The 27,874-nt window shown below is 40.0% G+C and overlaps 2 protein-coding genes across 2 annotated transcripts in view; both read left to right on the forward strand.

Annotated features, from left to right (window-relative positions):
• Positions 1-27,874, forward strand: part of LOC132405597 (teneurin-2-like) — a 1,448,984-nt gene that overhangs the window by 64,484 nt on the left and 1,356,626 nt on the right. The window lies entirely within an intron of this gene.
• Positions 4,889-6,002, forward strand: LOC132405194 (general transcription factor II-I repeat domain-containing protein 2-like). Its single transcript, XM_059989882.1, has 2 exons — positions 4,889-5,581; positions 5,667-6,002. The coding sequence occupies exon 1, from the start codon at positions 4,975-4,977 to the stop codon at positions 5,575-5,577; it is 603 nt and encodes a 200-aa protein (XP_059845865.1). The 5' UTR covers positions 4,889-4,974; the 3' UTR covers positions 5,578-5,581; positions 5,667-6,002.

The raw sequence follows: 27,874 nt of genomic DNA on the forward strand, positions 1-27,874 counted from the left end.
AATTACATCATTAGAAAGAGGTGGCACAGGGCCAGGGAATGTTGACTCTTTGTGGGTGGAGTTAAGAAACTGCAAGGACTGAAGTAAACATTATTGGAATCATATATAGGCCTCCAAATAGTAGCCAGAATGTGGGATTGAGATTGCAAAGGGAGCAGGAAAAGGCATGTAATAGGGTAATTACAGAATTGTAATGGGGAACTTCAATATGCAAGTGGACTGGGGAAATCAGGTTGGTGGCAGATCGCAAGAGAGGGAATGTGTTCAATCCCTACGAGATGGCTTTTTAGAGCAGCTTGTGCTTGAGCCTACTCGAGAAAGGGTATCTTAGGTTGGTCGTTGTGTATTAGGGAGTTTAACATAAATGAGCCCTTCGGAAGCAGTGATTATAATATGATTGAAGTCATACTGCAGTTTGGGATGGAAAAGCATAAGTCACATATATCAGTGTTGCAATGGAATAAAGGGAATTACAGAAGCATGAGAGAGGAGCTTTCCCAGGTGGATTGGTTGAGGGTACCGGCAGGGATGACATCAGAGCAGAGATAGCTGAAGTTTCTGGGAATAGTTTACAAGCCGCAGGATAGATATGTGCCGCAGAAGACGTTGTTCTCAAATGGCAGGGTGGGCAACTGTGACTGACAAGGGAAGTTAAGGACTGCTTAAAAGCCAAGGAAAGTACATATAAGGCAGCAAAAGTGAATGGGAAGATGGATGATTAGGAAGCTATTACAATTCAACAAAAGGCAACTAAATAAGCTCTAAGAAGGGAAAAGTCGAAATATGAGGTCAAACTAGCCAATAATATAAAGCAGGATACTGAAAGTATTTTTTCAGTTATATGAAGGATAAAAGCAAGGCAGGTGGACCACTGGAAAACGATGCTGGTGGGACAGAGGAATGGCAGATGAACTTAGTGGGTACTTTGCATCAGCCTTCACTGTGGAAGACACCAGCAGAGGTCTGTGAATGTCAGAGAGCAGGAGTGAGTGCCATTGCTATTACAAAGGGAAAAGCGCTTGGCAAATTCAAAGGTCTTAAGGTGGATAAGTCATCTGGACCAGCCAGACTATGTCCAAGAGTCCTGAGAGAGTTTGCTGAAGAGATAATGGATGTATTTGTCATGATCTTTCAAGAATCACTTGATTCTGGCATGGTCCTGGAGGAATGTAAGATTGCAAATGTCACTCCACATTTTAATAAGGGAGGAAGACAAAAGAAAGGAAATTCTAGGCCAGTTAACCTAACCTCAGTGGTTGGTAAAGTGTTGGAGTCTATTAGTAAGTATGAAGTTTCAGAGTAATTCAAGACTAATTATAAAATAAGTCAAAGTCAGCATTGTTTCTGGAAAGGGAAATCTTGCCTGACAAATCTGTTAGAGTTGTTCGAGGAAATATCAAGCAGGGTGGACAAAAGAGAAGCAGTAAATATCATTTACTTGGATTTGCAGAAGGCATTTGATGAGGTGCCACCCATAAGGCTGCTTAACAAGTTAAAATCCTATGACATTACAAGAAAGATACTGGCATGGATAGAGGAATAGCTGACAGCCAGAAGGCAATAAGTGGGAATAAAGGGGGCCTTTTATGGTTGGCTGCCAGTAACTGTGCTGTTCTTCAGGGTCAGTATTGGGACAGCTACTTTCACATTGTTTGTTAATGATTTGGATTATGGAGTTGGTGGCTTTGTGACAAAGTTCACAGATGATGCAAAGATATGTGGAGGGATAGTTAGTGCTGAGGAAGCAACGAGATTTCAGCAGGATTTAGACAAGTTGGAAGAATTGGCAAAAATGTGGCAGATGGAATGCAGTCTTGGTTAATGTACAATAATGCATTTTGGTAAAACGAACAATAGCGTGGACTATTATCTAAATGGGAAGAAGGTTCAAACATCAGAGGTGCACAGGAACTTAGGTGTCGTTGTGCAAGATTCCCAGAAAGTTAATTTACAGATTGAGCCGGTGGCATAGAAGGCAAATGCAATGTTGGCATTTATTTCAAGGGAAATAGAATATAAAAGCAAGGAGATAATGCTGAGGCTTTCTAAGACTTCAGTCAGGCCATACTTGCAGTATTGTCAACAATTTTGGGCCTCATATCTCAGAATGGATGCATTGTCATTGGAGAGAGTCCAGGAGAGATTCATATCAATAATCTCAGGAATGAAGGAGAGTTTGGCAGCTTTAGGCCTGCACTTCCCAGAATTTGGAAGAATGTGGGGGGATCTCACTGAAACCTATCGAATGTTGAAAGGTCCAGATGGGATGGCTATAGAGAGGATGCTTCCTATGTTGGGGGTATCCAGAACTAGAGGACACAGCCTCAAAAATGAGTGTTGACCTTTTAGAACATAGGTAAGGAGGAGTTTTTTTTTAGCCAGAGAGTAGTGAATCTGTGGAATGCTCTGCAACAGACCATGGCTGAGTTCAAATCCGTGGGTCTATTTAAGGTGGAAGGTGATGGTTTCCTGATCGGTCAGGGCATCAAATAATATGGCGAGTAGGCAGGTGTATGGAATTGAGTGTGATCCAGGATCAGCTATGATGGAATAGCAGGGTAGACACAATGGGCTGAATGGTCTAATTCTCCTCCAATGTTTTATGGTCTAAGAGGGTTAAGTTGTTTCACCCATAATCTTTATTCACTTTTTCAGTTAATAACGAGATAAATAATATGGCTTTGGAAAGGAGCTTTGTCAAATCTGTGGATATGATTCCACGGTGATGAAATTAATTATCATCCACATACTGAGTAGCTTTCAACAAGTGCAATAACTAGCCCCGCTGACATATTTGAATGAGAATTGACCCAAGTCTTTGACTGACGGATAGGCAATACAAGTCCAAAACGAACCAGGAGTAAATCAGAAATGGTCAAATTGAAACATGATCTATGTAATATTCTTACTGATGGAATGTCTTTGTACACCAGTCGGTCGTTTTGAAACAGGATGATAGCCCAAGGTGCTGAAAAGCCAACTACAGGCATGAGGAGATTTAAAATATTGGTCCATTTCTATTGGAGCAGAGATTTAATTCTGTTCTTTAATAGGAGTTTCTAAAAATATTTTTGATAGAGTGAATAGCTTACTTCCTGAGATTCAAAAGTCAAGATAAGAGAGTCATCAGTGTTTAACTTTATTTATTTAGGAAAAGGGAAAGTAGAGAAGAGTGGCTTGGCCTTAGGAAGTGAGAACACAAAGATAATTGTGCTTTCTGAGATAAACATATCTAGAGGTTGGAAGATAAGAAGGGCACAGGTGTACAGTGAGACACCAAAGCAGCTGAATTGAAACCAGCATCAAGACGAAGCACAGAAACAGGCCCTGAGGCCTACTTAGTGACACTGTCCACCTTGCACCCTGATTTACATTAATCCTACCCAAACTCTTTTCTCCTCCTCACATTACCATCAATCCCTCCAGATTCTACACTCACCTGTACATGAGGAGCACTGTACAATGTCCAATTAACCAAAAAACATGAACAATATCGAGATATGGGAGGACACCAGAACACCTAGAGTTGAGGAATTTTGCTAATTCTTCACACTGGATTTTAGGATTTATCCTGGTTTGCTGGAGCCAAGAAACAGCAGCTTTGATAGGAATTCCAACATCTCAAGATTTCCTATTAAAGACTTTCAATAGATTTAATGGCCTCCTTTGTGCTATGAATTGTCTGATTATGTGTGCATCTGCATTTTATAATGTTGATCCTGTGTAACAGTCATAATTTCAAGTTGATGGTAATTTTACACACAAAAATAATGTGAGATATTTTTAAATGATTCTTTCTGATTTATATGTTAAACATTCTGCCTTATAAATCTGGCTTGACTTGAAGTGAAATCAGAAACAGACAGCTGGTTTAGAAAACTAGGAGAATGTTTAAGCTGCTGGATCACTGGACAATCTTTGAAAATTCAGTTTAAATATTTATACATGGAATCAGTAAGTAGCCTGAAAACTATTTTGAATAGATCCTAAATGGACTTAAGTGAAGCCAAGTCAACTCAAGTTTATTGTCATTTAACTCTATACATGTATATAACGTATATGACCATATAATGTATATCGAAATGAGACGTTTATTCAAACCAGGGTGTAAAGCACAGCAGTACACTTAAAACACATGATAACTTTTGAAGGGAAGGATAAAATCTACAGATGAATCAGACATAAATAACAAACCGAAGTGTATTAATATTAAATATTGTAAGGTACAGAACAAATTAACCTATGCGACAGGGAGTTCAGTAGCCTAATGGACCGGGGGAAGAAACTGTTTCTCATCTTAAACATTCATGTTTTTATGCATCTCTTGCCTGATGGTAGAAAGTCAAAGAGGATGCTGGATGGATGGATGGGATCCTTAATAATTCTAAGGACCCTGCGTACGCAACGCTCCTGATAAATGCCCCCAGTGGATAGTAAGAAGACCTCTATGACCCTCTAAGCCGGGGGTCGGCAACCTGCGGCTCCCGAGCCATTTGTGGCTCTTTCACCTCTGTGCTGCGGCTCCCTGTGGCTTTGGGAAATAATTGGTCAGTATTTAATTAAAATGTATTTTATGTTAGTTTGTTAGCTTTTGAAATGTAATTATGGTGATCTTGTACAACCTAAGTGTAGCGACACATTTCCTGCCACATCCGAAACGGCTCACAATTAGCCAGCATTCCGGCTAAGGGAGATAGCCTACGGGGGTTTGTGAGTACGCGTCTTTTGCAGCATCTGCGTCCATGGGGGCTGGGTTGAGGGAGGCTTAAAAGCAAGGCTGTTTAGTTCGAATAAAGCTATCTTTGACTGCAGTTTACTGACACCGCTACAACGTGTTTTTATCGCTGGCTGTCCAGACAGAAGGTGCTGAAACGCTTTGTCGCGTGTCTGGAAGAAGTGAAAACTTCCCTGGGCAGCAAAGGGCTCACCTTTCCTGAGCTGGAACAGCCAGAGTGGCTGGAAAAGCTACACTTCATGGTAGACATGACAGCGCACCTGAACACGCTGAACACAGCTCTTCAGGGGAAAGGACGTACAGCCCTGCACATGTTGGAGGATGTTTTGGCATTCGAGCGCAAGTTGACAGTGCTTGCCAGAGATTTACAGAAAGGCACTTTGTCTCACTTCCCCAATTTGAGAGAGTTCAAACAAGGTCACGACATGATAATTTCGGAGTATTTACATTCTGCAATCATCGCAATGCAAACATCGTTTGGGAAACGCTTCTGTGAGTTCAGAGAGGAAAAAAACACATTATCCTTCCCGGTCACTCCCTTAAGCATCGATCCTTCCCTACTGAATACGACTGCATTGGCAGGTGTGAGTCAACCTGATCTTGAGATGGAACTGGCCGACATAGCCGACAAAGACATATGGGTGTCCAAGTTTAGACGCTTGACAGCAGACCTTGAAGATGTTGCCCGTCAGAAGGCCGTTCTTGCTCAGAAACACAAATGGAGTGATATTGAAAACCTCACATATGACAGCTTGCGATCCTGTGTAAAGATGAAGGTGACATCATACAGCCCTGATGTGCAGACGCTGTGCGCTGAGGTCCAGGAGCAGAAATCCCATTAACCAAGTATGATAAATATTTTAATTGCCTATTATTTTACTTATATTCATATTTTTTCATTGTTCAGTGAAATAGTCCTTTCATTTTTCAGGATGACAGCTGGCTGACGTTATTTTTGGTTTGCTGCTGGCGGAAAATTTAAGTTCGTCGTTTTTCATAAATACAAGAAGGACTCAAATAGACATTGAATATTTTACTTAAAAGTAACTTTCAACCCAACGTCTTTTTTTCGGAGTTCAAAATGTTTTTGTTGCATGCAGAAATGTAATTTCATTTTCTCTGCAGGAGTTCATCAATTTCATAAATGCAACACATTATAGTTTGTTTATACATAGCATAAAGGCAAAAAAAACGTTGTATGCAGTGTTATTTCATTTTAAATGTCAAACGGGTTTTGCGGCTCCCAGTGTTTTCTTTTCTGTGGGAAACGGGTCCAAGTGGCTCTTTCAGTGGTAAAGGTTGCTGACCCCTGCTCTAAGCCATTCTCACAGTCTTTTGTAGGGACTTCTGGTCTCTTAAAATACAGGGCCTTGGGCACATTGTGTGGTTGAATAGAATTTACTTACCTCATCAGAGCAACACAGTTAACAGAAATTTCATGGACCTAAAAGAAAATAATATTGTTATGCAGTACTGTGTCAGAATAAAAGAGACACACCTGACTATGGACAAAGATTGAGAGATCCACAGCAGTGCCAGTGAGGGAAAATTAAGAGGGTATGCACAGTCTGAGAGACATTTTGACCAGTGGGATTCAGAGCTTCGATGTGTATGAACCTCACATAGCCACTTCAAACTAGAAGTCAGACTGGTGGAAAACAGACAACAATGTGGACTTGAAACCACCTTGACATTATCAACTTCTATGCCTTCAGAACTTTAAACCCTTTGATTAATAAGGGACCCATTATCTGTCAGAATTTTTAAAGTGCACTCCCAGCTCAGGGAATTACTTGCATGCAGATTTCATTGTTATGAATCCTCAATGTCAATCACAACTTGCTTGCCAATGAATGACACCAGTAAAGGTTGAAAATACAAAAAAAATCTGCAGAGACAAGTCATGTTTTTAGTATTGAGATATTCTGATGCATGCACCAAAAGACAACAGTTAGAGGTTGATTATTTTAATTGGCAATTTGTGTAAAATGGTTGCTGTGACTGTTGAGGAAAACAGACGAAAATAAACAAAGTCCCTCTTGGACAATTGTATTGTAAATCAGCTTGTTTTGTTGGTAAACTAAATGAAAGGCAGCCTCATGAACACAGCAGGGACAGAAATGCTCATTTACTTAACCAGCAGGTTAAAACATTTGACTGCATGATGAGTGTTTAATTAGCAACTCCAGCAGGACAACTTGACACAGAGCAAGGTTACAAAAATACATTTTTCAAAAATAAATTCCTTGTGTATGTGAAGAATAAATGAATAGACTGAAAGTAGGCAAGCAGGATCTCATTTGACAGGCTTGATGTGCCTTCTGGTCCTGTTGTGTTTTATTTTAGCAAGGCTTTTATATAATTAGCCCTTGGTGAATTGGAGGAGCATATTATTTTTGAAAAATTAGAAATGTTATCGTTCATTTTTGGATGCTCCATGTGACCTTTGTGATATCAACGGTGAACAAGCACATTATGTGGTAATGCAGGTCAAAAATATTGCAGATGCTGGAAATCTGAAACAAAAACAGAACTCATCAGGTTAGGCAGCATCCCTGGAAAATGGAACAGTCGTTAGAGTCAAAGAGCCCTACAGCACAGAAACATGCCATTCAGCCTACCAGGTCCATGCTGACCTGATCTTCTGCCTAGTTCTATCAACCTGCAGCTTTCATACTCTTCTTACCAATATACCTAACCAAAATACCCTTAAAGCCTCATTTAAAGCCACATTGGTCACTTCTACTGGCAGCTCATTCCACATATACGCCAGCCTCTAAGTGGCTTTCTTCTCAGATTACCCTTAAATATTTCACCTTTTGCCGTAAACCTACAGAATGACCTGTAGTTCTCGACTCACTCAAACTGAGGGGAAAAAGCCTGCATGCATCCACCCTGTGTTCGTTCACCCCTCTGTAAGATCTCCTTTCATTTTCCTGTGCTCCAGGGAATGAATACAAGATTCAAGATTCAAGATTGTTTGATGTCATTTCTGGTACACAAGTGTAAAAAGAACAAAATAATTATTACTCTGGATCCAATGCAGCGCAAAAAAAAAATCACAAACGCAAAAGAAAATGATAATAATACTAAAAACACAATAAATGTAAATATATAAGATAGCTTATATACGTAGATTGATTGTATGATGCTAGGTGCAAGGTAGCTTTCATGGCTGGTGTGTTGCATGCCTTGATGTGTGCATAAAGGTTGTTTAGATCATCAGGGAGGGATGTGTCACTGGAACAGTTGGCACATTTTTCTTTATGTTATCAATAATGCCCTTAATGTCCTGCCACATACGCCAGGGAATCGTTATCATCAAGTCAAGTCACTTTTTATTGTTATTTCAACCATAATTGCTGGTACAGTAAAAACACGACAATGTTTTTCAGGACCATGGTGCTACATAAAACAGTACAAAAACTGCACTAAACTAAGTAAAAAAAAACTACACTAGACTACAGACCTACTCAGGATTGCATAAAGTGCATAAAACAGTGCAGGCATTACAATAAATAATAAACAAGACAATAGGCACAGTAGAGGGCAGTCAGTTGGTGTCAGTCCAGGCTCTGGGTATTCAGGAGTCTGATGGCTTGGGGGAAGAAACTGTTATATAGTCTGGTCGTGAGAGCCCAAATGCTCCAGTGCCTTTTCCCAGATGGCAGGAGGGAGAAGAGTTTGTATGAGGGGTGCATGGGGTCCTTCATAATGCTGTTTGCTTTGCGGATGCAGCGTGTAGTGTAAACGTCTGTAATGGCAGGAAGAGAGACCCCGATGATCTTCTCAGCTGACCTCACTATCCACTGCAGGGTCTTGCGATCCGAGATGGTGCAATTTCCGAACCAGGCAGTGATGCAGCTGCTCAGGATACTCTCAGTACAACCCCTGTAGAATGTGATGAAGATGGGGGGGGGGGGGGTGGGAGATGGACTTTCCTCAACCTTCACAGAAAGTAGAGAATCTGTTGGGCTTTCTTTGCTATGGAGCTGGTTTTGAGGGACCACATGAAGGTGTTTCTGTATTTACTGTGCATAGGCAGCCTTTGTCTTCTTGATGACTAAGATGAGGTTTCACCTCGTTGCTCTGAGAGATGTTCGGTCACATGACTTGAAGGCAGTGTCCCGTGCTTTTAGCACTTGGTGAGGACCAACAAATGAATAGTGCCTCCTATTGCAGCTGGTGCCTCATTGTCAGATCAAGGGAAGGGCCTTTCTGTCATTTTCTGTTAAAGACAGCATAATAGGAAAAGAGGACATAAAATATAGAAAAATTAGTGGGAAGTGAGAAGAATGGAAATATTTTTCAATCAACAGAAGGCGAACAAAAAGCCATAAGGAGAGAAAAGTTCAAATATGAAGGTAAGCTAACCAATAATATCAAAGAGGATACCAAGCATTTCTTTCAGGTATATCAAGAGTGAAAGAGAGGTGGGATTGGATGTTGGATCACTGGAAAATGTCATTGGAGAGGTAGTAAATGGAGACATCAGAATTGCAGATGAACTTAAAAAGAATTTTGCATCAGTGTCCACTGCTGCAGATTCAAGTTGTATTAAATACGAGAATCTCAGGGGGCACAAGTGGAGGGATAGGGTGTGTTAAAGAAGCAAAGAGTCTGCAGAAAGATTTGAAGAATGGGCAAAGAAGTGTCAGATGGAATATAGTGTAGCGAAGTGTCTGGTCATGCACTTTAGTAGAAGGAATAAAGGCATAGTCTGTTTTCTAAGTGGGGAGAAAATTCAAAAATCAAAAACTCCAAAGGATTTGGGAGTCTTTGCACAAATTTAACTTGCAGATTGAGTCTGTGGTAAGAAAGGCAAATGCATTGTGAGTACAGTATTTATTTTGGTAGAACTAGAATATAAGACCAAGGATGGAATACTAAACACAAAGTACACTGCAGATGCTGTGGAGACCTGATGAAGGGTCTCGGCCTGAAATGTTGACTGTTCATTTCCACAGATGCTGCCGGCCTGCTGAGTTCCTCCAGCGTGCTTGCACGTGAAGGATGTAATACTGATGCTTTATGAGTCACTGGTCAGACTGTACTTGGAGAGTTGTGAACAGTATTGGGTCCCTTATCAAAGAGAAGAAGTAATGGCAAAGGAGAGGGCCCAAAGAAAGTTCATGAGAATGATTCTGGAAATGGAAGGTTTAACAAATGAGGAGCATCTGATGGCTCTGGACCTGGACTGCCTGGAGTTCAGAAGAATGAGAAGGGATCTCATTGACACGTATCAAATATTGAAATACCTAGACAGTGGTGTGGAGACAATGTTTCCCATAGTGGGTGAGTCTAGGACCAGAGGCCACAGCCTCAGAATAGAGGGAGAATGGGTTTGAGAGGGAAAATAAAATATACATGATGGAATGATGGAGCATGCTTGATGGGCCAAATGGCCTAATTCTTATTGTCTTCTAATCTATTACTGCCAAAAGAGGCCCTACTGATGACTTTTAATGCTTTTGGCTCCTTCTAGGCTGGAGATGGAGTTACTGTATGTACAACATCTCACTGATTTCTGCTCATTGCTGATAAAAGGAAAATCTTAAAGGATGTCTTTTCAAAAAGCAGTGAATATATTTCACACTCCCATGCCAGAGTCAAGAAGGTGAAAAGAATACTCAGTTCTTCTGCAGCAAGAGGCCAGGGTGCTTGTAGCAGTAGATAAAATGCTTTATGGGGATTGTGAAGTGAAGGAAACCATCTCCATTATCTCTTCCACCTCTTTTTTGTCTTTCTGTTCCTTCAAACTTGTTCTGAGCATAATAGAGAGTGAAGGCAACCAGCTCCCAGCAGTGAGGTGAGGAAGCGCATGTCAGATCACCATGTATCTCTTCAATACTGCAGGATCCTGCAGGAATGCAGGGATTACTTACCCTGCAGGAGGTCACAAGTCTGTGACTAGGGGATGTTAACCATGGAGGTCAATGCCTGGTCACCTGGATGCTTCTTTCTGTATGTTTAAGACAAACCAAAGCAGATCTAAACAGCTCATGACTTGCGCCACTGGAGGCTGGTCTGTACTTAGTAATGCAGTAAAGTGCAATGATAGCTGCACTCTCACATGTGTGCTAGCCCCGGCACATTACACAGTGCTTCTACTACGTGGATGGGCAGATCCTGCAGTAATGAAGAGATACACGGTGATCTGACATGCGCTTCCTCACCTCACTGCTGGGAGCTGGCTGCCTTCACTCTCTATTATGCTCAGAACAAGTTTGAAGGATGAACAGAAAGACAAAAAAGAGGACGAGGAGATAATGGAGATATTTTCCTTCATTTCAACTCTTCATGAGGATCACAGAGTCCAGTTCCCTGTTCAGCTTCAGCCTCATACATTAAATGGCTTCGCTATTTGTGAGGGGGGAAATATCCCCGAAAAGTAGTGCTCCATTAGACCAGAAGACAATAAGACATAGGAGTAGAATTAGGCTATTTGGTCCATTGATTCTGCTCCACTATTCCAATATTGCTGATTTATTATCCCTCCTAAACCCATTCTCCTGTCTTACCCCGTAACCTTACTAATCAAGAAACCGTCAACTTCCACTTTAAATATACCCAATGACATGGCCTCCACAACTATCTGTAGCAATGAATTTCACACATTCACCACCTTCTGACTCAAGAATTTCCTCCTGATCTCTGATCTGAAGGGACATCCTTTTATTCTGAGATTGTGCCCTCTGGTTCTACACTCCCCAAATCAAGAACACGGAATTATTTCCCATTACCCTTGGTTTCTTTGGCTGTCCTAGTGCAAATTCAAAACCCAAGATGAGATCCACACCATCTTGGTGTTGATCGTCTCTACTAGCTACCTAATGGTTAATGGCAATAGGACTGACTGTGTGGCAGGTTGGAGGTGAGATGATATCTTCTGAGAGATTGTTGAGTTCCAGAAAATCATTGCCACTCTCCCAGAAAGGTGCCTGGTGATCTAAACAATCTGTTAAAGTTGAGACTGCTGAACGGTTTTGCCAGCCTGAAATCAACAGTGTAATTAACAGCTATGATGGCAGCGATTCGAACTGGCCTAGAAGGAATGTGACTTTGCATAATACTGTGAGCTTCCAGTGCATCGTGCAGATGTTGTGTGGCTGTTGCTTGTGTCACAATCGATGCATCAGCATTAGAAATCAGCTGCTCTATCATGGGTGGAACCACATCTGCTATTGGAATTGGCAAGGCCGGTACTAAGATAGTGCCAGGCATCTTTGACATTGAACTTTCGCTTTCTGGCAGGCTTCCCAAAGCAGCAAGCATTTCATTGTACATATCCATCAGCCTACCTCTGTAATCTGTCCTTTTCTATGTCTACTCAGCAGAGCTTGTGTGTGCCCTTGCCCTCCAGAAAGCTGGTGCCTGTGCCCTCCTTGTATGCCATCTATCTGAATACTAACTTCAAACGCATAGTCTCAACATGCACAGATCCTGTTTCTAATACAGCATGTAAAGAATCTGTGTCGGTCATATCAGTACAAAACTGAGCAACCTGTCATTATTGGGTTAAACCCCTTGGCATCTGAAATGACAAGGGCACTGAGCTAAGGCAGGGAATAAGATAGGGAGCTTGTATTGGTATTGGTGTTGTTTATAATTGTCACATGTACAAGATCTGGGAAAAGCTTATCTTGCATTCTATTATACAGATGAAATCATTACATTGTACATAAGGTAAAACAATAACATTGCAGAGTAAAGTGAAAAGCTAGCATAAAGAGTTTAATGCAGGTAAGTGAGAAAGTGCAAGATCACAATGAGGCAGATGAGGCCAAGAGTTTATCTTCTGTTGCTGGAGGTCCATTCAAGAGTCTGATAACAGTTGGATGGAAACTGTATCCTGAGCAGCTGCATCACTGCCTGGTTCGGAAATTGCACCATCTCGGATCACAAGACCTGCAGCGGATAGTGAGGTCAGCTGAGAAGATCATCGCGGTCTCTCTTCCCGCCATTACGGACACTTACACTACACGCTGCATCCGCAAAGCAAACAGCATTATGAAGGACCCCATGCACCCCTCATACAAACTCTTCTCCCTCCTGCCATCTGGGAAAAGGCACCGAAGCATTCGGGCTCTCACGAACAGATTATGTAATGGTTTCTTCCCCAAGCAATCAGACTCCTCATTACTCAGAGCCTGGACTGACATCTTACTGCCATATTGTCTTGTTTATTATTTATTGTAATGCCTGCACCGTTTTCTGCACTTTATGCAGTCCAGTGTAGGTCTGTAGTCTAGTGTAGCTTTCTCTGTGTTGTGTTTTTTTTTATTACGTAGTCCGGACTAGTTTTTGTACTGTGTCATGTAACACAATGGTCCTGAAAAAACGTTGCCTCATTTTTACTATGTACTGTACCAGCTGTTATGGTCGAAATGTCAATAAAAAGTGACTTGACTTGAACTGTGATTGAGTGTGGCGGTAGACGCTTTCAGGGTTTTGTATCTTCTGTGTAATGGGAGAGGAGAGAAGAGAAAATGTCCAGAGAGAGCGTGGTCTTCGATTATGCTGGCTGCTTTACTCAGGCAGCAAGAAGTATAGACAGAGTCCATCGGAGTCCATAGAGCAGTAACTCGTTCCTGTGAAGTGCCACACCAATCCATTATGCATTCAGAATGAATGTTTTCTATTGTACATCAATAAAAATTGTAGGTTTGATATTAGACAAAGACTTAAACTGCAATCTTCAACTGATTCATCCCTCTGCTTTTTTCAGGCTTAGCAACTGTTGTTTCAGTAATAACCATTGGTGCCTCTTCTATGTGAATTCTTCTTGCCTTGATTGTGGACCACAAAAGAGAGATACATCAATAATATCTTTGAGTATCCTGGCCTATAATGTTTGAAAAATAAACATCAATGGGGACGTGATTTTTTAGAAGTAAATCTTGCAGCACTTGTAAATATGTGAGGCTGTAGTAACTCATGGGAAGGTTTAATACAAATCCTCTGGCCATTTGTAAAAATAGCACAATGAACAGTGTCTGATGCCAGTGGAGTATTTGAAGATGCCTTCAGTCACCCACAAGTGACAGCTACCTTATTTGTAATAATTCTCAAGAATACAGAATTAGGAGCAGGAGGAAGCCATGTTGTCCTTTGAGCTCTGTTCTACCATACATCAAGCTGTGCCTGATCTTTTACCTGAACACCATTTTCCAATAAATTCTAATTTACTTCACATCCTGGGAAGGAGCTGAGTGAATATCCATTGTAAACCCTCAATGGAAATATATTCCTTTCTTTGGCTACAGAAACCAAAACTGTACAGAGTACTGTACACACTGTTGCAGATACGGTTCCACCAAGATATTATGTAACCACACTTTCACATCTATCTTTTCATAATTAAGGCCATCATATTCTTTTCCTTCCTAATTTCCTGCCACACCTGCATTTTTGCTTTGTGTACAACACCAGCTAAATCCCTTAGAACAACAGCATTACTTAATCTCTCCGCATTAAAAAATACCAATTTTGTTTTGTAAGCGTAAGATTATAACTTAATGTTTTTCCACATTATGTTGTACCCCACCTGTTCTTGACCATTCATTCATCTCAAAGCCTCTTTACCTCCTCCTCCCTATTTACATAATGCATCTTGTTTTATATAATTAACAAGTTACAAGGATGATATTTGGGTTCCTCAGTCATATCATTGATGTTGATTATGAATATTGGGAAAAATAAACATTGATGCCACTAGCCAGTTTTCCAACCTGAGAAAGATCTATTTATTCTCAAACTTTGTTTTCTGTCTGGAAACTATTTCTCAATCTATGTCAATATATTTCCCCTCTGTAGCATCCAGGACATCTTCAAGGAGCAATGTCTAAAAAGGTGGCATCCACCATTAAAGACCCCTCCCCCCACCATCCAGGACATGCCCCCTTCTCATTGTTAACACTAGGAAGGAGGTACAAAAGCCTGAAGTTGTTTAATACAACTCTTCCACTCGTACTTTTTTTTTGCTAGTCACATTCTCTGAGTTACAGTATGTTAACCAACAGTTTTTCTTTAAGTCCATTCTACCTCTATCAGTCCTATTTCTCTATTCAGGGTATTCCACCCTTCATTATAGATCGAAACACGAGGAAACCTGCAGATGCTGGAAATTCAAACAACACACGCAAAATGCTGGTGGAACACAGCAGGCCAGGCAGCATCTAAAGGAAGAAGCACAGTCGACATTTCGGGCCAACAAAGGGTCTCGGCCCGAAACGTCAACAGTGCTTCTTCCTGTAGATGCTGCCTGGCCTGCTGTGTTCCACCAGCATTTTGTGTGTGTTGTCTTCATTATAGCTTACATAGTTTTCTCTCCTGAAGACATGAGGTGAACAGCCCTCCTCCCTGCTGCTTTTTAAAAAACATTGAGGGTCACATTTGCTAGTCTCAAATCTATTCAAACATTAGCATTTCAGAAGATAATAAACACAGTGTTCATTGTCTCTACAGCCATTTCTATTAAAACTCTATGTAAATCAATGGAATTCTATCTTTTATTTTTATTCACACTGAACAAACTCAGGTACTTTCTTCTACTGTTACTTATTTTATCATTTCTGCAGTCCTGTTAGTTCTTTGGTCCTCACCTAGTTCTCTTTATGTCTTATTTGAAGGCAATGGTTTATTTTCTCGGTCAATTCCTTATATACTTATATTATAATTGTAAATTATCATGTTCTATTTTTTTTCCGTTTTGCATGCATATAGGTATAAGTTCATGTAGTCCATTTGAATGATGTTTTTTTGTTGCCAATTTACTCTCATATTCCAGCTAGTCTTTGTCAACATCTCCTTTCAAAGCATCAAAGTGGTGCTGCAACAGTCACCTTCAATCCAACATCGGTAATACCAAGGATATGATTGTGGACTTCAGGAAGGGGAAGTTGAGGGAACACATATCAGTCCCTGTCAATGGATCAGCAGTGGAAAGGGTGAGCAGTAACATGTTCCTGGGTGTCAACATATCTTAGGATCTATCCTGGATCCAAAATATTGATGTAATTCCAAAGAGAGCTGCAAGTGGTTATATTTCATTAAGAGTTTGAGAAGATTTGGTATGTCACCACAAACTGTAGCAAATTTCTACAGATGTACCATGGAGCACATTTTAACTGGTGGCATCACTGAAGAAGCCAATACACAGGACTGGAAAAAGCTGCAGATGGTTGTAAACTCATAAATATGAAGCTCCCCAACATCGAGGGCATCTTCAAAAGGTGATACATCAAAAATGTGGTTGATTAAGGACCCACACCACCCAGGATATGCTCTCTCTTCATTGGTACAATCAGAGAGGAGATACAGAAGCTGAAAGATACACACTTGACATTTTAGGATCTGCTTTGTCCCTTCCACCATCAAATTTCGGAATGGATAGTGAACCTAGAAACACTAGGTTTTGCTCTCTTTTTGTACTACTTAATTATTTTTTTAATATACAATACTATGCAAAAATCGTAGCCACTTTAGATGCTGAATATGGTGCCAGATAGCATGACATCCACAGAGCCCTGATCTCAAAATCCTCAATGCCGTTTGGGATTACCTGGAGAGAGAGAAAAAAACAAGTGAGGCAGCCAAAGTCTGCAGAAGAACTGTGGCAAGTTCTCCAAAATGCTTAGAACAGCCTACCTGTCAATTTTCATATAAAACTGCATAACAGTGCATCTAAGAGAATTAAAGCATTTTAAAAGGAAAAGGGTGGTTACTCCAGGTATTGATCTGAGTTCGTTTTTTACCGTTTGCTTCTCTTTATCAGAAACTTTTGGATATTTAGAACCTTTTCTTTTCAATGCTTTTGAAAGCATCTTCACTTTAATTTTTTGCAGGTGCCTAACACCTTTGCACAGTACTGTATATAGACATTAGACAATAGGTGCAGAAGTAGACCATTCAGCCCTTTGAGCCTGCACCACCATTCTGAGATCATGGCTGATCATCTACTATCAATACCCGGTTCCTGCATTGTCCCCATATCCCTTGATTCCCCTATCCATAAGATACCTATCTAGCTCCTTCTTGAAAGCATCCAGAGAATTGTCCTCCACTGCCTTCCGAGGCAGTGCATTCCAGCCCCCCACAACTCTCTGGAAGAAGAAGTTTTTCCTTAACTCTGTCCTAAATGACCTACCCCTTATTCTCAAACCATGCCCTCTGGTACTGGACTCTCCCAGCATCTGGAACATATTTCCTGCCTCTATCTCGTCCAATCCCTTAATAATCTTATTTGTTGCAATCAGATCCCCTCTCAGTCTCCTTAATTCCAATGTGTACAAGCCCAGTCTCTCTAACCTCTCTGCATAAAACAGTCCAGACATCCCAGGAATTAACCTCGTGAATCTACGCTGCACTTCCTCTATAGCCAGGATGTCCTTCCTTAACCCTGGAGACCAAAACTGTACACAATACTCCAGGTGTGGTCTCACCAGGGCCCTGTACAAATGCAAAAAAATTTCCTTGCTCTTGTACTCAATTCCCTTTGTAATAAAGGCCAACATTCCATTAGCTTTCTTCACTGCCTGCTGCACTTGCTCATTCACCTTCAGTGACTGATGAACAAGGACTCCTAGATCTCTTTGTATTTCTCCCTTACCTAACTCTACACTGTTCAGATAATAATCTGCCTTCCTGTTCTTACTCCCAAAGTGGATAACCTATCTTCTGGTTTACACTGAACTGCTACTGCAAAACAACCAATTTCACAACAGATGTCAGTTACAATAAAGCTGATTCTGATTCTGATTCTCATTCTAATTCCACCTTTACTCAACTAATAACATAATTTATTTGGCAAAGTACCTTTTTCAATGAATGCTGTAACATCATAGGCAGATAAAACCTAGCATACGGTAGATAATATTATTAATGCAACACAATTACACACTATTTTCAGAATTTATGTATCCGTCAAGTCACATGAAAAATGGAAACAAATCAATTTTCTTGGCATAGTGTGACAAGAATCAAAATACAATTGTTGAAGGCATTCTTCCTTTTTGGCATCAAGTTGAATTGCAGATTCTGTCTGACTGGTTCAGATGAATGTTGACAATGTCATGTTGTTATTTAAATAAAAGCGAGAAGATTAACTACTCATTCAGGTCTTGATTGTATTATGGCTGCCATATTTACCTATATAAAACATTCCCTGCACTTCAAACAAAATTCAGCCTGTGTGTAGTGCTTTGTGATGTTTTGATATGATAAGTTACTACATCAATGTAAATAATTTTAATTCAATATTCAGATGCACACCCTTATCCCAAGAATGTCCACATATTGCCATCTTTAGAGATTTATTCACATTGAAAGATTTGAATGTACCATAAGACAGAGGAACAGAATTAGACATTGAGTCTGCTCTCCCATTCCATCATGGGTTGATTTATTACCCCCCCTCAACCACACCCTCCTGCATTCTCCCCATAACCTTTGACATTCTGACTAACTAAGCACTTATCAACCTCTACTTTAAATACATTCAATGCCAAACTTGGCAATGAATTGCATGGATTCACCACCCACTATAGGCAACATCCTCTCCAGATCCACTCTGTTGAGGCCTTTCAATACTCAATTAGATTTCAGAGAAATCCTTCCCTCATTCTTCTAAGCTCTGGTGAGAACAAGCCCAGACCCATCAGATTCTCCGCATATGTTAAACCTTCATTACCAGAATTATTCTTGTGAACCTCCTCTGGATCCTCTTCTATGCTAGCACATCTTTTCTTAGAAAAGGGGCCCAAAATTGCTCACTATAATCCATGTGCAGTCTGACCAGTGCCTCATAAGACATCAGCGTTACATCCTTGCTCTTATATTTTAGTCTGATCAAAATAAATGCTAACATTACATTTCCTTTCATTCCACGTAAGCTCCCTAATCATATCTGGAGCAATACACACCACCCATTCGAGAATTGCATTTCCCCTAGTTGACTCAATAACAAGCCGCTCTAAAAAGCCGTCTCTTAGGCATTCTACAAATTCCCTCTCTTGGGATCCAGCACTTCAAATCAGAATCCTTACTTCAAATCAGATAATTGGAAACCTTACCGCAAGAGTCAAATTGCAAAACTTCACAGCTGAACTAAAATTTCTCTGAGAACAACAAAAACAAATCTAAAGTATAGATTTATATATAAAACAAAATTCAATTATAATCAGTTAATACAAAATTATGAAGCTTAGTTTTGTTAGTTTCTAATAGTGTGTATTTTTTCTATGCATGTCCTGAAAGTCCTTATGGTGAAAATAATTGGAACTGAAATTGGTTTATTGTCATCATATGAACCAAGATGAGGTGCAAAGGTTTTCATATATACTATTCACACAGATCAGCTCAGCACACTCCAGATGTTATATCTCACCTTTATTTTTCTTTCAGAATGATCAAACTATTTCTCTCCTTCATCTCCAACTTTATCCTGTTTTATTTTAAACTTGAAGCAACATTGTTATCCTCCAATGATTTTTTCTAATATTTAAATTTCATTTTATTTGAGAAGAGTCTATAAATGGATAGTTAATCCAACAGAAGTTTTATGCCGTGCAAGATGCATCCAATGGTTCTGTTCTATGCTTTAATGTACTTTCATTAAATAATATTGCTAGCTCATTGGGAGCAACCACCAAATCAAAATCTTTCATTCTTCTTATATTGTTCAGAAGTGTTGCTTCTCTGCTACCAATAAATTTGCCTCAAATTCTTCATCATTTTTGAACATTTTGCTATTGATCAATTCAGTTTTAGTATTACTATAGCTGGATTATTGCAGCCACAATTTCCCCTCTATTGAATATTGAATGATTCTCACATTTTCATATAAGTTCCAGGCAGAGTGCTTCATTTGTGATTGTTAGGTTGATGTTTGAGCCCTTTTTCACTTTTTTAAGTATATTACCATTATTAGGGTTTCAGACCCATAATATATGATAAAGTTGTTTTATTTGAATTTGTTCCAAAGTTAACTGTATCTGATTTCTGAATGAATGACCAAACTAATCTACAGTTCATACTCATAGTAGTTTGTCTTTTGACTGGCTAAGAGTTTTCCCATAAGGCATCTTCTTGAGACCTTTTTCAAAGTTGAAGTGCATCTAAAGTATGCAATGAGAATGGGTCAAACGTCAGTCTTCCACAGTAGATATGCATTCTTTACTATCATGGGTTCCAGCTGACCCATTTTGATCTCTACCTTTGCAGAATATTTCATGATTTCCCCAGAGGTAAATTAAATAAAGCTTCAGAATACGTATTCATGTTTCCCTCCATTTTATTCATTCTTAACTTGTTCTTGTTACTTGGCATGACATTTGGGTGCATGCAGCATTTAATCATCTCTATCTCTGCTTATATTCAAGTATCTGAATAATATCCATCACTTTACCCTTGACTGCCAAATACATCCTCAAAGAATGCCAATAAATTTGTTGGGCATGACCTGATTTTCATCAACCCTTGTTCATTTGGATTTATTACCTTGTTTCTCACTAAATGATCTTGAACTGTTTCCTTTATAATGGACTCCAGAATGTTTCTAACTATAACTGCCAAGTTAACAGACTGGCAGTTTCCAAGGTCACACTTGTAAGTTTATTGCAAAAGATACAGAATCACAAGAATCCTCTCCTAATCCTCTGATCAAAAGCATTTGATGTCACAAGCTCTTATTTTTGTTTATATGCCTATCAATTGTTGAAGACTATTATGCTGGTATCCCTAATTGTTGTCCACGTGCTGTGGAGATATTGAAGATCAATAAAATATTTTAAAAGTATATTGGAAAGTTGCTTTAGAATATAAAGGAAACAAAGTTAAACTATGGTTACAGAAAGCTCTGGCTAGACATTATTTTAAGAACTACATTTCACCTTCATTACACTTTGCTTCACAAAGGATATATTGATCTCAGAGGGAATGCATTATAAGAATGTCATGGGAGATTAAAATGCTAAATTATGAAGACAAATTGCCTGTGTTCCTTTAGGATATAGCTTGGGGGTGATCAGGTTGAGATGTTTAAATAGGCTAGACAGAGAGACTCTAATGAGGGGTTGAAAGCATTGACATAATGAGCTGAGAACTATGCCATATCAAGGGTGATGTCAGAAACCATTTCACACATAGAGATGGAAATCTGGAAGAGTCTTCTCGAAAAACTCAAGTCACGTAGATGCTTTCAAACTGACACTGACGGATTTTTGTTGAGCAATCTTAGAAAGAATTCATATCAGCCATAACATAGCCAAAACAGGACAATGGACTAAGGGCAGAATGGTCTATTTATATCATATATTGCTCTGTTCCTTGGAATATTCTGACACATGATTGTATGGAATGTTGTTTTGTCTTCTTTGGACATTAAAACTGTTTTAGAAGTCATCGTGACTGCCTTTAGGAACAAGAAACAACAGTCATTTGGATCAGTTGTGCTCATTTCTGGGGAACATATTGGTCATTGTGCAAATCTTTAAAACCCAATTCTACAATAATAATCCTTTGATAATTTATTTCTCCATTCTGTATTCAACACTTTCTTCCTCCTGCTTCTCAATTCCCACTGCACTAGATCACTGCCAGCGCCTTGAAAACTCTCTTATGAACACAATGCTCTATGCATTATCAATTGCATTCTTTGCAATAAATTCTGTTGTGTTACCAGCCTTTGCCTATTAACTTGAGCTCAAATAGACACAACTATAATGGCTGGTTTGTGTTGTCAGCTTTGAAAAAAAACTATTATGCCATGCCTTCAGGCTCAGGTTGGATTTGTATGCTTATATACATTTTATTTTAAATGTCACTGATAGACTTCAAGGTTGGGTACCAGTGCATATGTTGTATCCAGTGCAGGAGACTTTTGCATTAATGAGTTTAGAGGGAACATAATTCTGGAGTTCATCTTTGACCAGAACACCACAAAAACTTATGCTGTTAAAAAATAATTCTGAACAAAAAAATAATTCCAATTGAGGTTGAGATGGAGTCAGTGGCATGTCAGCTCTGGTGAGGTCTGCAGGCCATTACTTCCTACAAAATGAAACCTAACATGATGAATGGCTGTGATGCTTCTCTGCCAGATGAGCTCAATGCCTTTTATTCATGCTTTGAAAGGGAGAATAAAACTACACCTGTTTCAATCCCTGCAACATCTGGTGACCTTGTGATCTCTGTTTCTGAGACCAACATCAGAACATCTTTCAAGAGGGTGAACTCTCCCAAGTCGTCATACCCTATCAGTCATACCACTGCCCAAGAAGAGCAGGACGAGCTGCCTCACGGCTATTGCCCAGTGGCACTCACACCTACTGTGATGAAATGCCTTGAGAGGTTGGTCATGGCCAGAATCAATGCTTGTCTAAGCAAGGACCTGGTCCTACAGCAACTTGCCTTACGCCACAATAGATCTACAGTGGATGGAATCTCACTGGCTCTCCAATCAGTCTTGGATCAACTTAACCATAGTAAACCTATATCAAGCTGTGATTTATCACTACAGCTCAGCATTCAACTCAATCATACCCTCAGTTACACTCTGTAAGCTCCAAACCTCTGCAACTGGATCCTTGACTTCCTTACTGGAGACCACAATTGGTGCGGATCGGAAATACCATCTTCTTGTTGACAATCAATGACAGTTCTCACAGCAACAACCTTACACTCAACATCAGTAAGACCACAGAATTAATAGTGGAATTCAGGAACTGGAAGTCATTGAAATACTCACCAGTCCTTATCGAGGGATCAGCAGTGGAAAGGGTGAGCCGTTTCACGTTCCTGGGTGTCAACATCTCTTAAGATCTATCCTGGGCCCAACATATTAATGCAATTACAAAGAAGGCGTAACAGTGCCTATATTTCATTAGAAGTTTGAGGAGTATTTATATATCACAAAAGGCATTTGTAAGTTTCTACAAACGTAATGTGAAGAGCATTCTAACTGGCTGCATCACTGTCTGTATGGAGGGGCCACTCCACAGGATTTGTTAAGCTACAGAAAGGTGTAAACACTGCCAGCTCCGTAATGGCACATTCAAAAGGCAATACCTCAAAAAGGTGGCATTCCCATTAACCTCATAGAGGGATCAGAAGTACAGAGAGTGAGCAGCTTCAAGTTCCTGAGTGTCAAGATCTCTGAGGATCTAACCTGGTCCCAACATATCAATATGGTTATAAAGAAGGTCAGACAGTGTCTATACTTTATTAGGAGTTTGAAGAGATTTGGCATGTCAACAAATACATTCAAAAACCTCTATAGTTGTACTGTGGAGAGTGTTCTGACAGGCTGCTTGGCTTGGAGAGACTACTACACAGGACTGAAAGAAGCTGCAGAAGGTTGTAAATCTAGTCAGCTCCATCTTGGGCACTAGCCTACAAATGTACCCAGAACATCTTCAGGAAGTGGTGTCTCAGAAAGGCAGGATCCATTATTAAGGAACTCCAGCACTGTTCTCACTGTTACCATCAGGTAGGAGATACAGAAGCCTGAAGGTACACACTCAGCGATTCAGGAACACTTTCTTCCCCGCTGCAATCCGATTTCTAAATGGATATTGAATCTTGGGACACCACCTCACTTTTTTTAGTATACAGTATTTCTGTTTTTGCGCATTGTTGTTTTAATCTATTCAATGTATGTAATTGATTTACTTGTTGTTGTTGTTTTAGTTTTTCTCTGCTAGATTAGGTATTGCATTAAACTGCCTCTGCTAAGTTAACAAATTTTATGTCACATGCCGGTGATAATAAACCTGATTCTGATTCTAATTCTGATTCTGAACCGGGACTTGCCCTTTTCTCATTGCTGCCATAAGAGAGGAGGTTCAGGAGCCTGAAAATATACACTCAATATTCAGGAACAGCTTCTCCCCTTCCACCACCAGATTTCTGAATGGACAATGAACTCATGATCACTACCTCAATATTTCTTTCTCTCCTTTTCACAACTTAACTAACTTAATTTTCTTTTTTTGCACAGTACTGTATTTATCGATGTGGAGCAGAGACCAAGTTTGTAAATCTGACGGGACCAAAGGAACGGCAAGGGTGCAATGCTGTGGGATGTGTGTGGGACAGATAGCAGAGAAGGAGTACCAGGAGCAGAGTTGGCACGGACATTACAGAATGACTCTTTAGTGCTTCCCACTCCCTTCCTCTCCCTTCCCCTTTTCCCAACCATGATTCCACTTCTTCCTGCCTCCTTCCCACTCTCAGTCCACAATAGATACCCTTATCAGAATCAGGTTTATCATCACACACATATGTCATGAAATTTGATTTTCTTGTGGCAGCAGAACAATGCAATACATAAAATTATTGCAGTACTGTGCAAAAGACTTAGGCACACGATCTATGTATATGTGCCTCAGACTTTTGCACAGTACTGTTTATATACAAACGTTTGTATTTTTATTGTAATTTATGGTTTTTATTCTTATGTATTGCAATATATTGCTGCTGTAAAACAACAAATTTCACAATTATGCCAGTGATATTAAATTGTTCAGTGATTCTGAACAGATCCTTGTCTTTTTCTTCAACCTGTTTAATCAATGTGTACTGCCAGCTATGGAGTAGAGTGAATCCTTGTGCATCTACCGTGGATTCAGTCTGCATTGAATCAAGCAGTCTGAGAGAGTTTGCTTCAACTTATTCTCGGATCAATATCTCTTGTTGTCTTAATTTAATCCAATTAAACCCTTTCAATGTAAATAGGAGTTAAGTTAAAACTGTTCTTTAGATTCCAGCTACAATGTAAAACCACTTAAAGCTATTAAATAAACATTGTAAATCGTATATTGTAGATCAGGATTCTGTGTCAATGTATTGTTCAAATTAACAGAGAGATCTGAGGAAAGGAATTTTTCACAACTGAGTAATGAAGCATTGTTTTTCACCTCCTCCTATTTTATGCAAACTCAAGGTGTAGCCATGGGTGCCTGCATCGGCCCCAGCTATACCTGCCTTTTTGTTGGCTTTGTGGAAACGTCAGTGTGCCAAAAGCCTTCCTTGGTAATGCTCCCCAACTCTTTCTGAGCTACATTGATGACTGCATTAGCACTGCTTCAGGCACCCATGCAGAGCTCATGCAGAGATCATGAATTTCATCAGCTTTGCCTCGAACTTCAACCCTGGCCTTAAATTCACTTGGTGCCTTTATGATTCCACTCTCCCCTTTATTGATCTTTGTTTCTCCATCTCTGGAGACAAACTATCTACTGATATCTTTTGTAAATGGTACATGGAGCTTATAAAAATAGAGGGATATGGTAACCCTAGGTAATGTCTGAAGTAAGTACATGTTCAGCATAGCATTGTGGGCTGAATGGCCTGTATTGTGCAGTAGGTTTTCTATGTCTATATTTCTATATAAACCTGCTGATATCACAGCTATCTTAACCGTACCTCTTCCCACCCTATCTCCAATAAAAAATGGCAGTCCCTTTTCTCACTTCCTTCGCCTCCACTGCATCTATTCCTAGGATGAGGCTTTCCTTTCCAGAACATCGGAGATGATCTCTTTTAACAAACCTCGTTTGACCTCTTTTAACAAAGATGCTGCCCTCGCCTATTTCCTGGACATCCAGGCTCATCCCATATTCCCACTACCTTGACAGGGATAGAGTTCAGAATCAGGTTTAATTTTACTGACATATGTCATGAAATCTGATGTTTGCAGTGGCAGTACATAGCAATACATAAGGAAAAAGCTAAAAATTACAGTAAGTATATATATATAAAAGATAAATAAGTAGTGCCAAACATAGGGAGAAATAGTGGGGTACTGTTCATGGATTCATTGTCCATTCAGAAATCTGAAGGCAGAGGGGAAGAAATTGTTCCTCAAATGTTGAGTGTTTATCTTCAGGTTTCTCTACTTCCTTCTTGATGGTAGCAATGAGAAGATGGCATGTCCTTGGTGATGGGTGTCCTTAATGATAGATGCTGCCCTTTTGAAGCAATGCCTTTTGAAGGTATACTCGATTTTGGGAAGGCTGATGCCCACGAGTTCCTCCTCTCCTCACCTGCAACTTCTGCATTTAACACATCTTTCTCTGCAAGTTTCACAACCTTCAATGGGACCACTCTCTTTCTGCAGGGGTCACACCTTCTCTGATTCCATTGTCCATTCTTCCCTCCTCACTAATCTCACTCCTGATACATATCCCTGAAATTGAGAGAAATGCTACACTTGCCCATTCACCTCTTCCCTCAGTTCCATTCAGGGCCCCAAATCGTCCTTGCAGGTGAGGCAACACATCACATGCAAATCTATTGGGGTCATCTACTGTTTTCTGTGCTCCTAATGCAGCCTCCTCAACCAGACACACTTTTGCAACCCAAGGACAGTTTATCATGTGAAGTACACTCACTGTTCTCTTTATTAGATACTGATGCAGAACCTTATAAGTTCTTTTTCAGCTGTAGCCCACCCTCTTCAAGTTTCAATGCTCTTCCTTACACCATGATTGTAAAGCAGCTAGCATACAAAAAAAGACAACCTGTGTAAATAAAAACTATACTGAAAATGAGTTGTACAAATCATTGAAAGTGAGTCTGTAGATCATAGAAACAGGTCAAAATAGTAGTGATTGAAGTTATCCATGAAAGTTCAGGAGCTTGATGCTTATAGGGTAATAATTATTCTTGAAGCTGGTGGTGTGGCACTTAAGGCTTCTGTACTTCCTGCCTGATGGTAGTTGCGAGAAGAGGGCATGGCCTGGATGCAAGGTTCCTTGAAGATGGATGCTGCTTTCTAGTGCCTCTCTCCCCTTCCCCTCTCTCAATCCCCTCTCCCTCCCCGTCTCTCCCTTTCCCTGCCACTCCTTCTCCAACCTGCCCCTCTTCCTTCCCCTCCCTTTCCCACTCCCCTCCGCTTCCCTTTCCCTTTCACCTCTCCCTCACCCTTCCCTTTCCCTCCTTTCCCCTTTCTCTCCCTTCTCTTTCCATATGCTCACATTTTGCATAATTTTTAACAGACAGTTCTTTGTACCATTGATGAAAGTTTTCAATCTTTCAGAACTGCTTCTCAATCATTCCTTCACTTAAATTGTGTTCATACACCTGTCTTCAAATTCTATCTTTTTCCATTGATTCAGCTTTTTCCATTACTATGTCAGTTAAATTGTCTCCAACAACCTATACTTGCAATAATTTTTGCTTTCTATGCTTGTTGTAATTTTGTCACAAGATTGCCTTGACAAAGGCACTGTTGTGACAGTTTATTTGGATTGTCTGTTTCCCATGTCATTGTCACATTCAAATGGCAAGCTGGTCCATCTCTGTATTCCTGATGCCACCATCATTAGAGTAACGAATTTTGGTGCCAAGTTGGTCAACAAAGGCTTATGGTCAATAATTAATTGGTTAATGACTATTCTAGAAGAAAATCACCAAGACACCATCTTCTAAAGACATTTTTTTTACTTTAGGTCAGTACATATGTGAAATAATTACCAGAACTCCACAAGATTTAGTGCCTGGTTCAGATACTACAACAAAAAGTTCTCGCTGTTTAAACAAATCAGTCACCTTTCAATGATCTTTGTCCCACCACCAAGATTTACCATTCTTTAATCGTAATAGAAATTGAGTCAACACTGTGACAAATTTGCATTGAAATCTTACATCAACTGGATCATATTTCTGACCTAAGCTCAGAAATACTACTATGTTTTCAGTCTCTTTTAATCAACTTTATTTTCAAATCAGTTGTGTTTTGATGTTTTCATCTGCACATGCATGAAACAAATCATTTCCTTACGCACTGGCCTATAACCACTAGAAGGTTTCCAGGAGGTGGACGAATTATAAGAGATACTGTTTCCTTGGTGTAATGGAGGCTTAGGGATGACCTTATAGCCGGATATAGGATCGCAAGAGACATCGATTTGACAGATGGACACAGTTTTATTTCCACAGGCCTATCATTATCATGTGCCATGTTGTATGACATAAGTGATCATGATCTCATGACCATGTTTGCTCTTGGAAAATTTTTCTATAGAAGTGATTTGCCTTCTTCTGGGCAGCATCTTTACAAGATGGGTAACCTCTTCAGAGATTGACTGCCTGGCGTCAGTAATCGCTTAACCAGAACTTATGAAATGCTGGGCACAT

This window comes from Hypanus sabinus, chromosome 15 (assembly GCF_030144855.1).
Source record: "Hypanus sabinus isolate sHypSab1 chromosome 15, sHypSab1.hap1, whole genome shotgun sequence".
Lineage (NCBI taxonomy): Eukaryota > Metazoa > Chordata > Chondrichthyes > Myliobatiformes > Dasyatidae > Hypanus > Hypanus sabinus.

Excerpts from the sequence above, each read along its gene's own strand:
- LOC132405194 (XM_059989882.1), top strand. The coding sequence starts at position 4,975 with ATGGTAGACATGACAGCGCACCTGAACACGCTGAACACAGCTCTTCAG.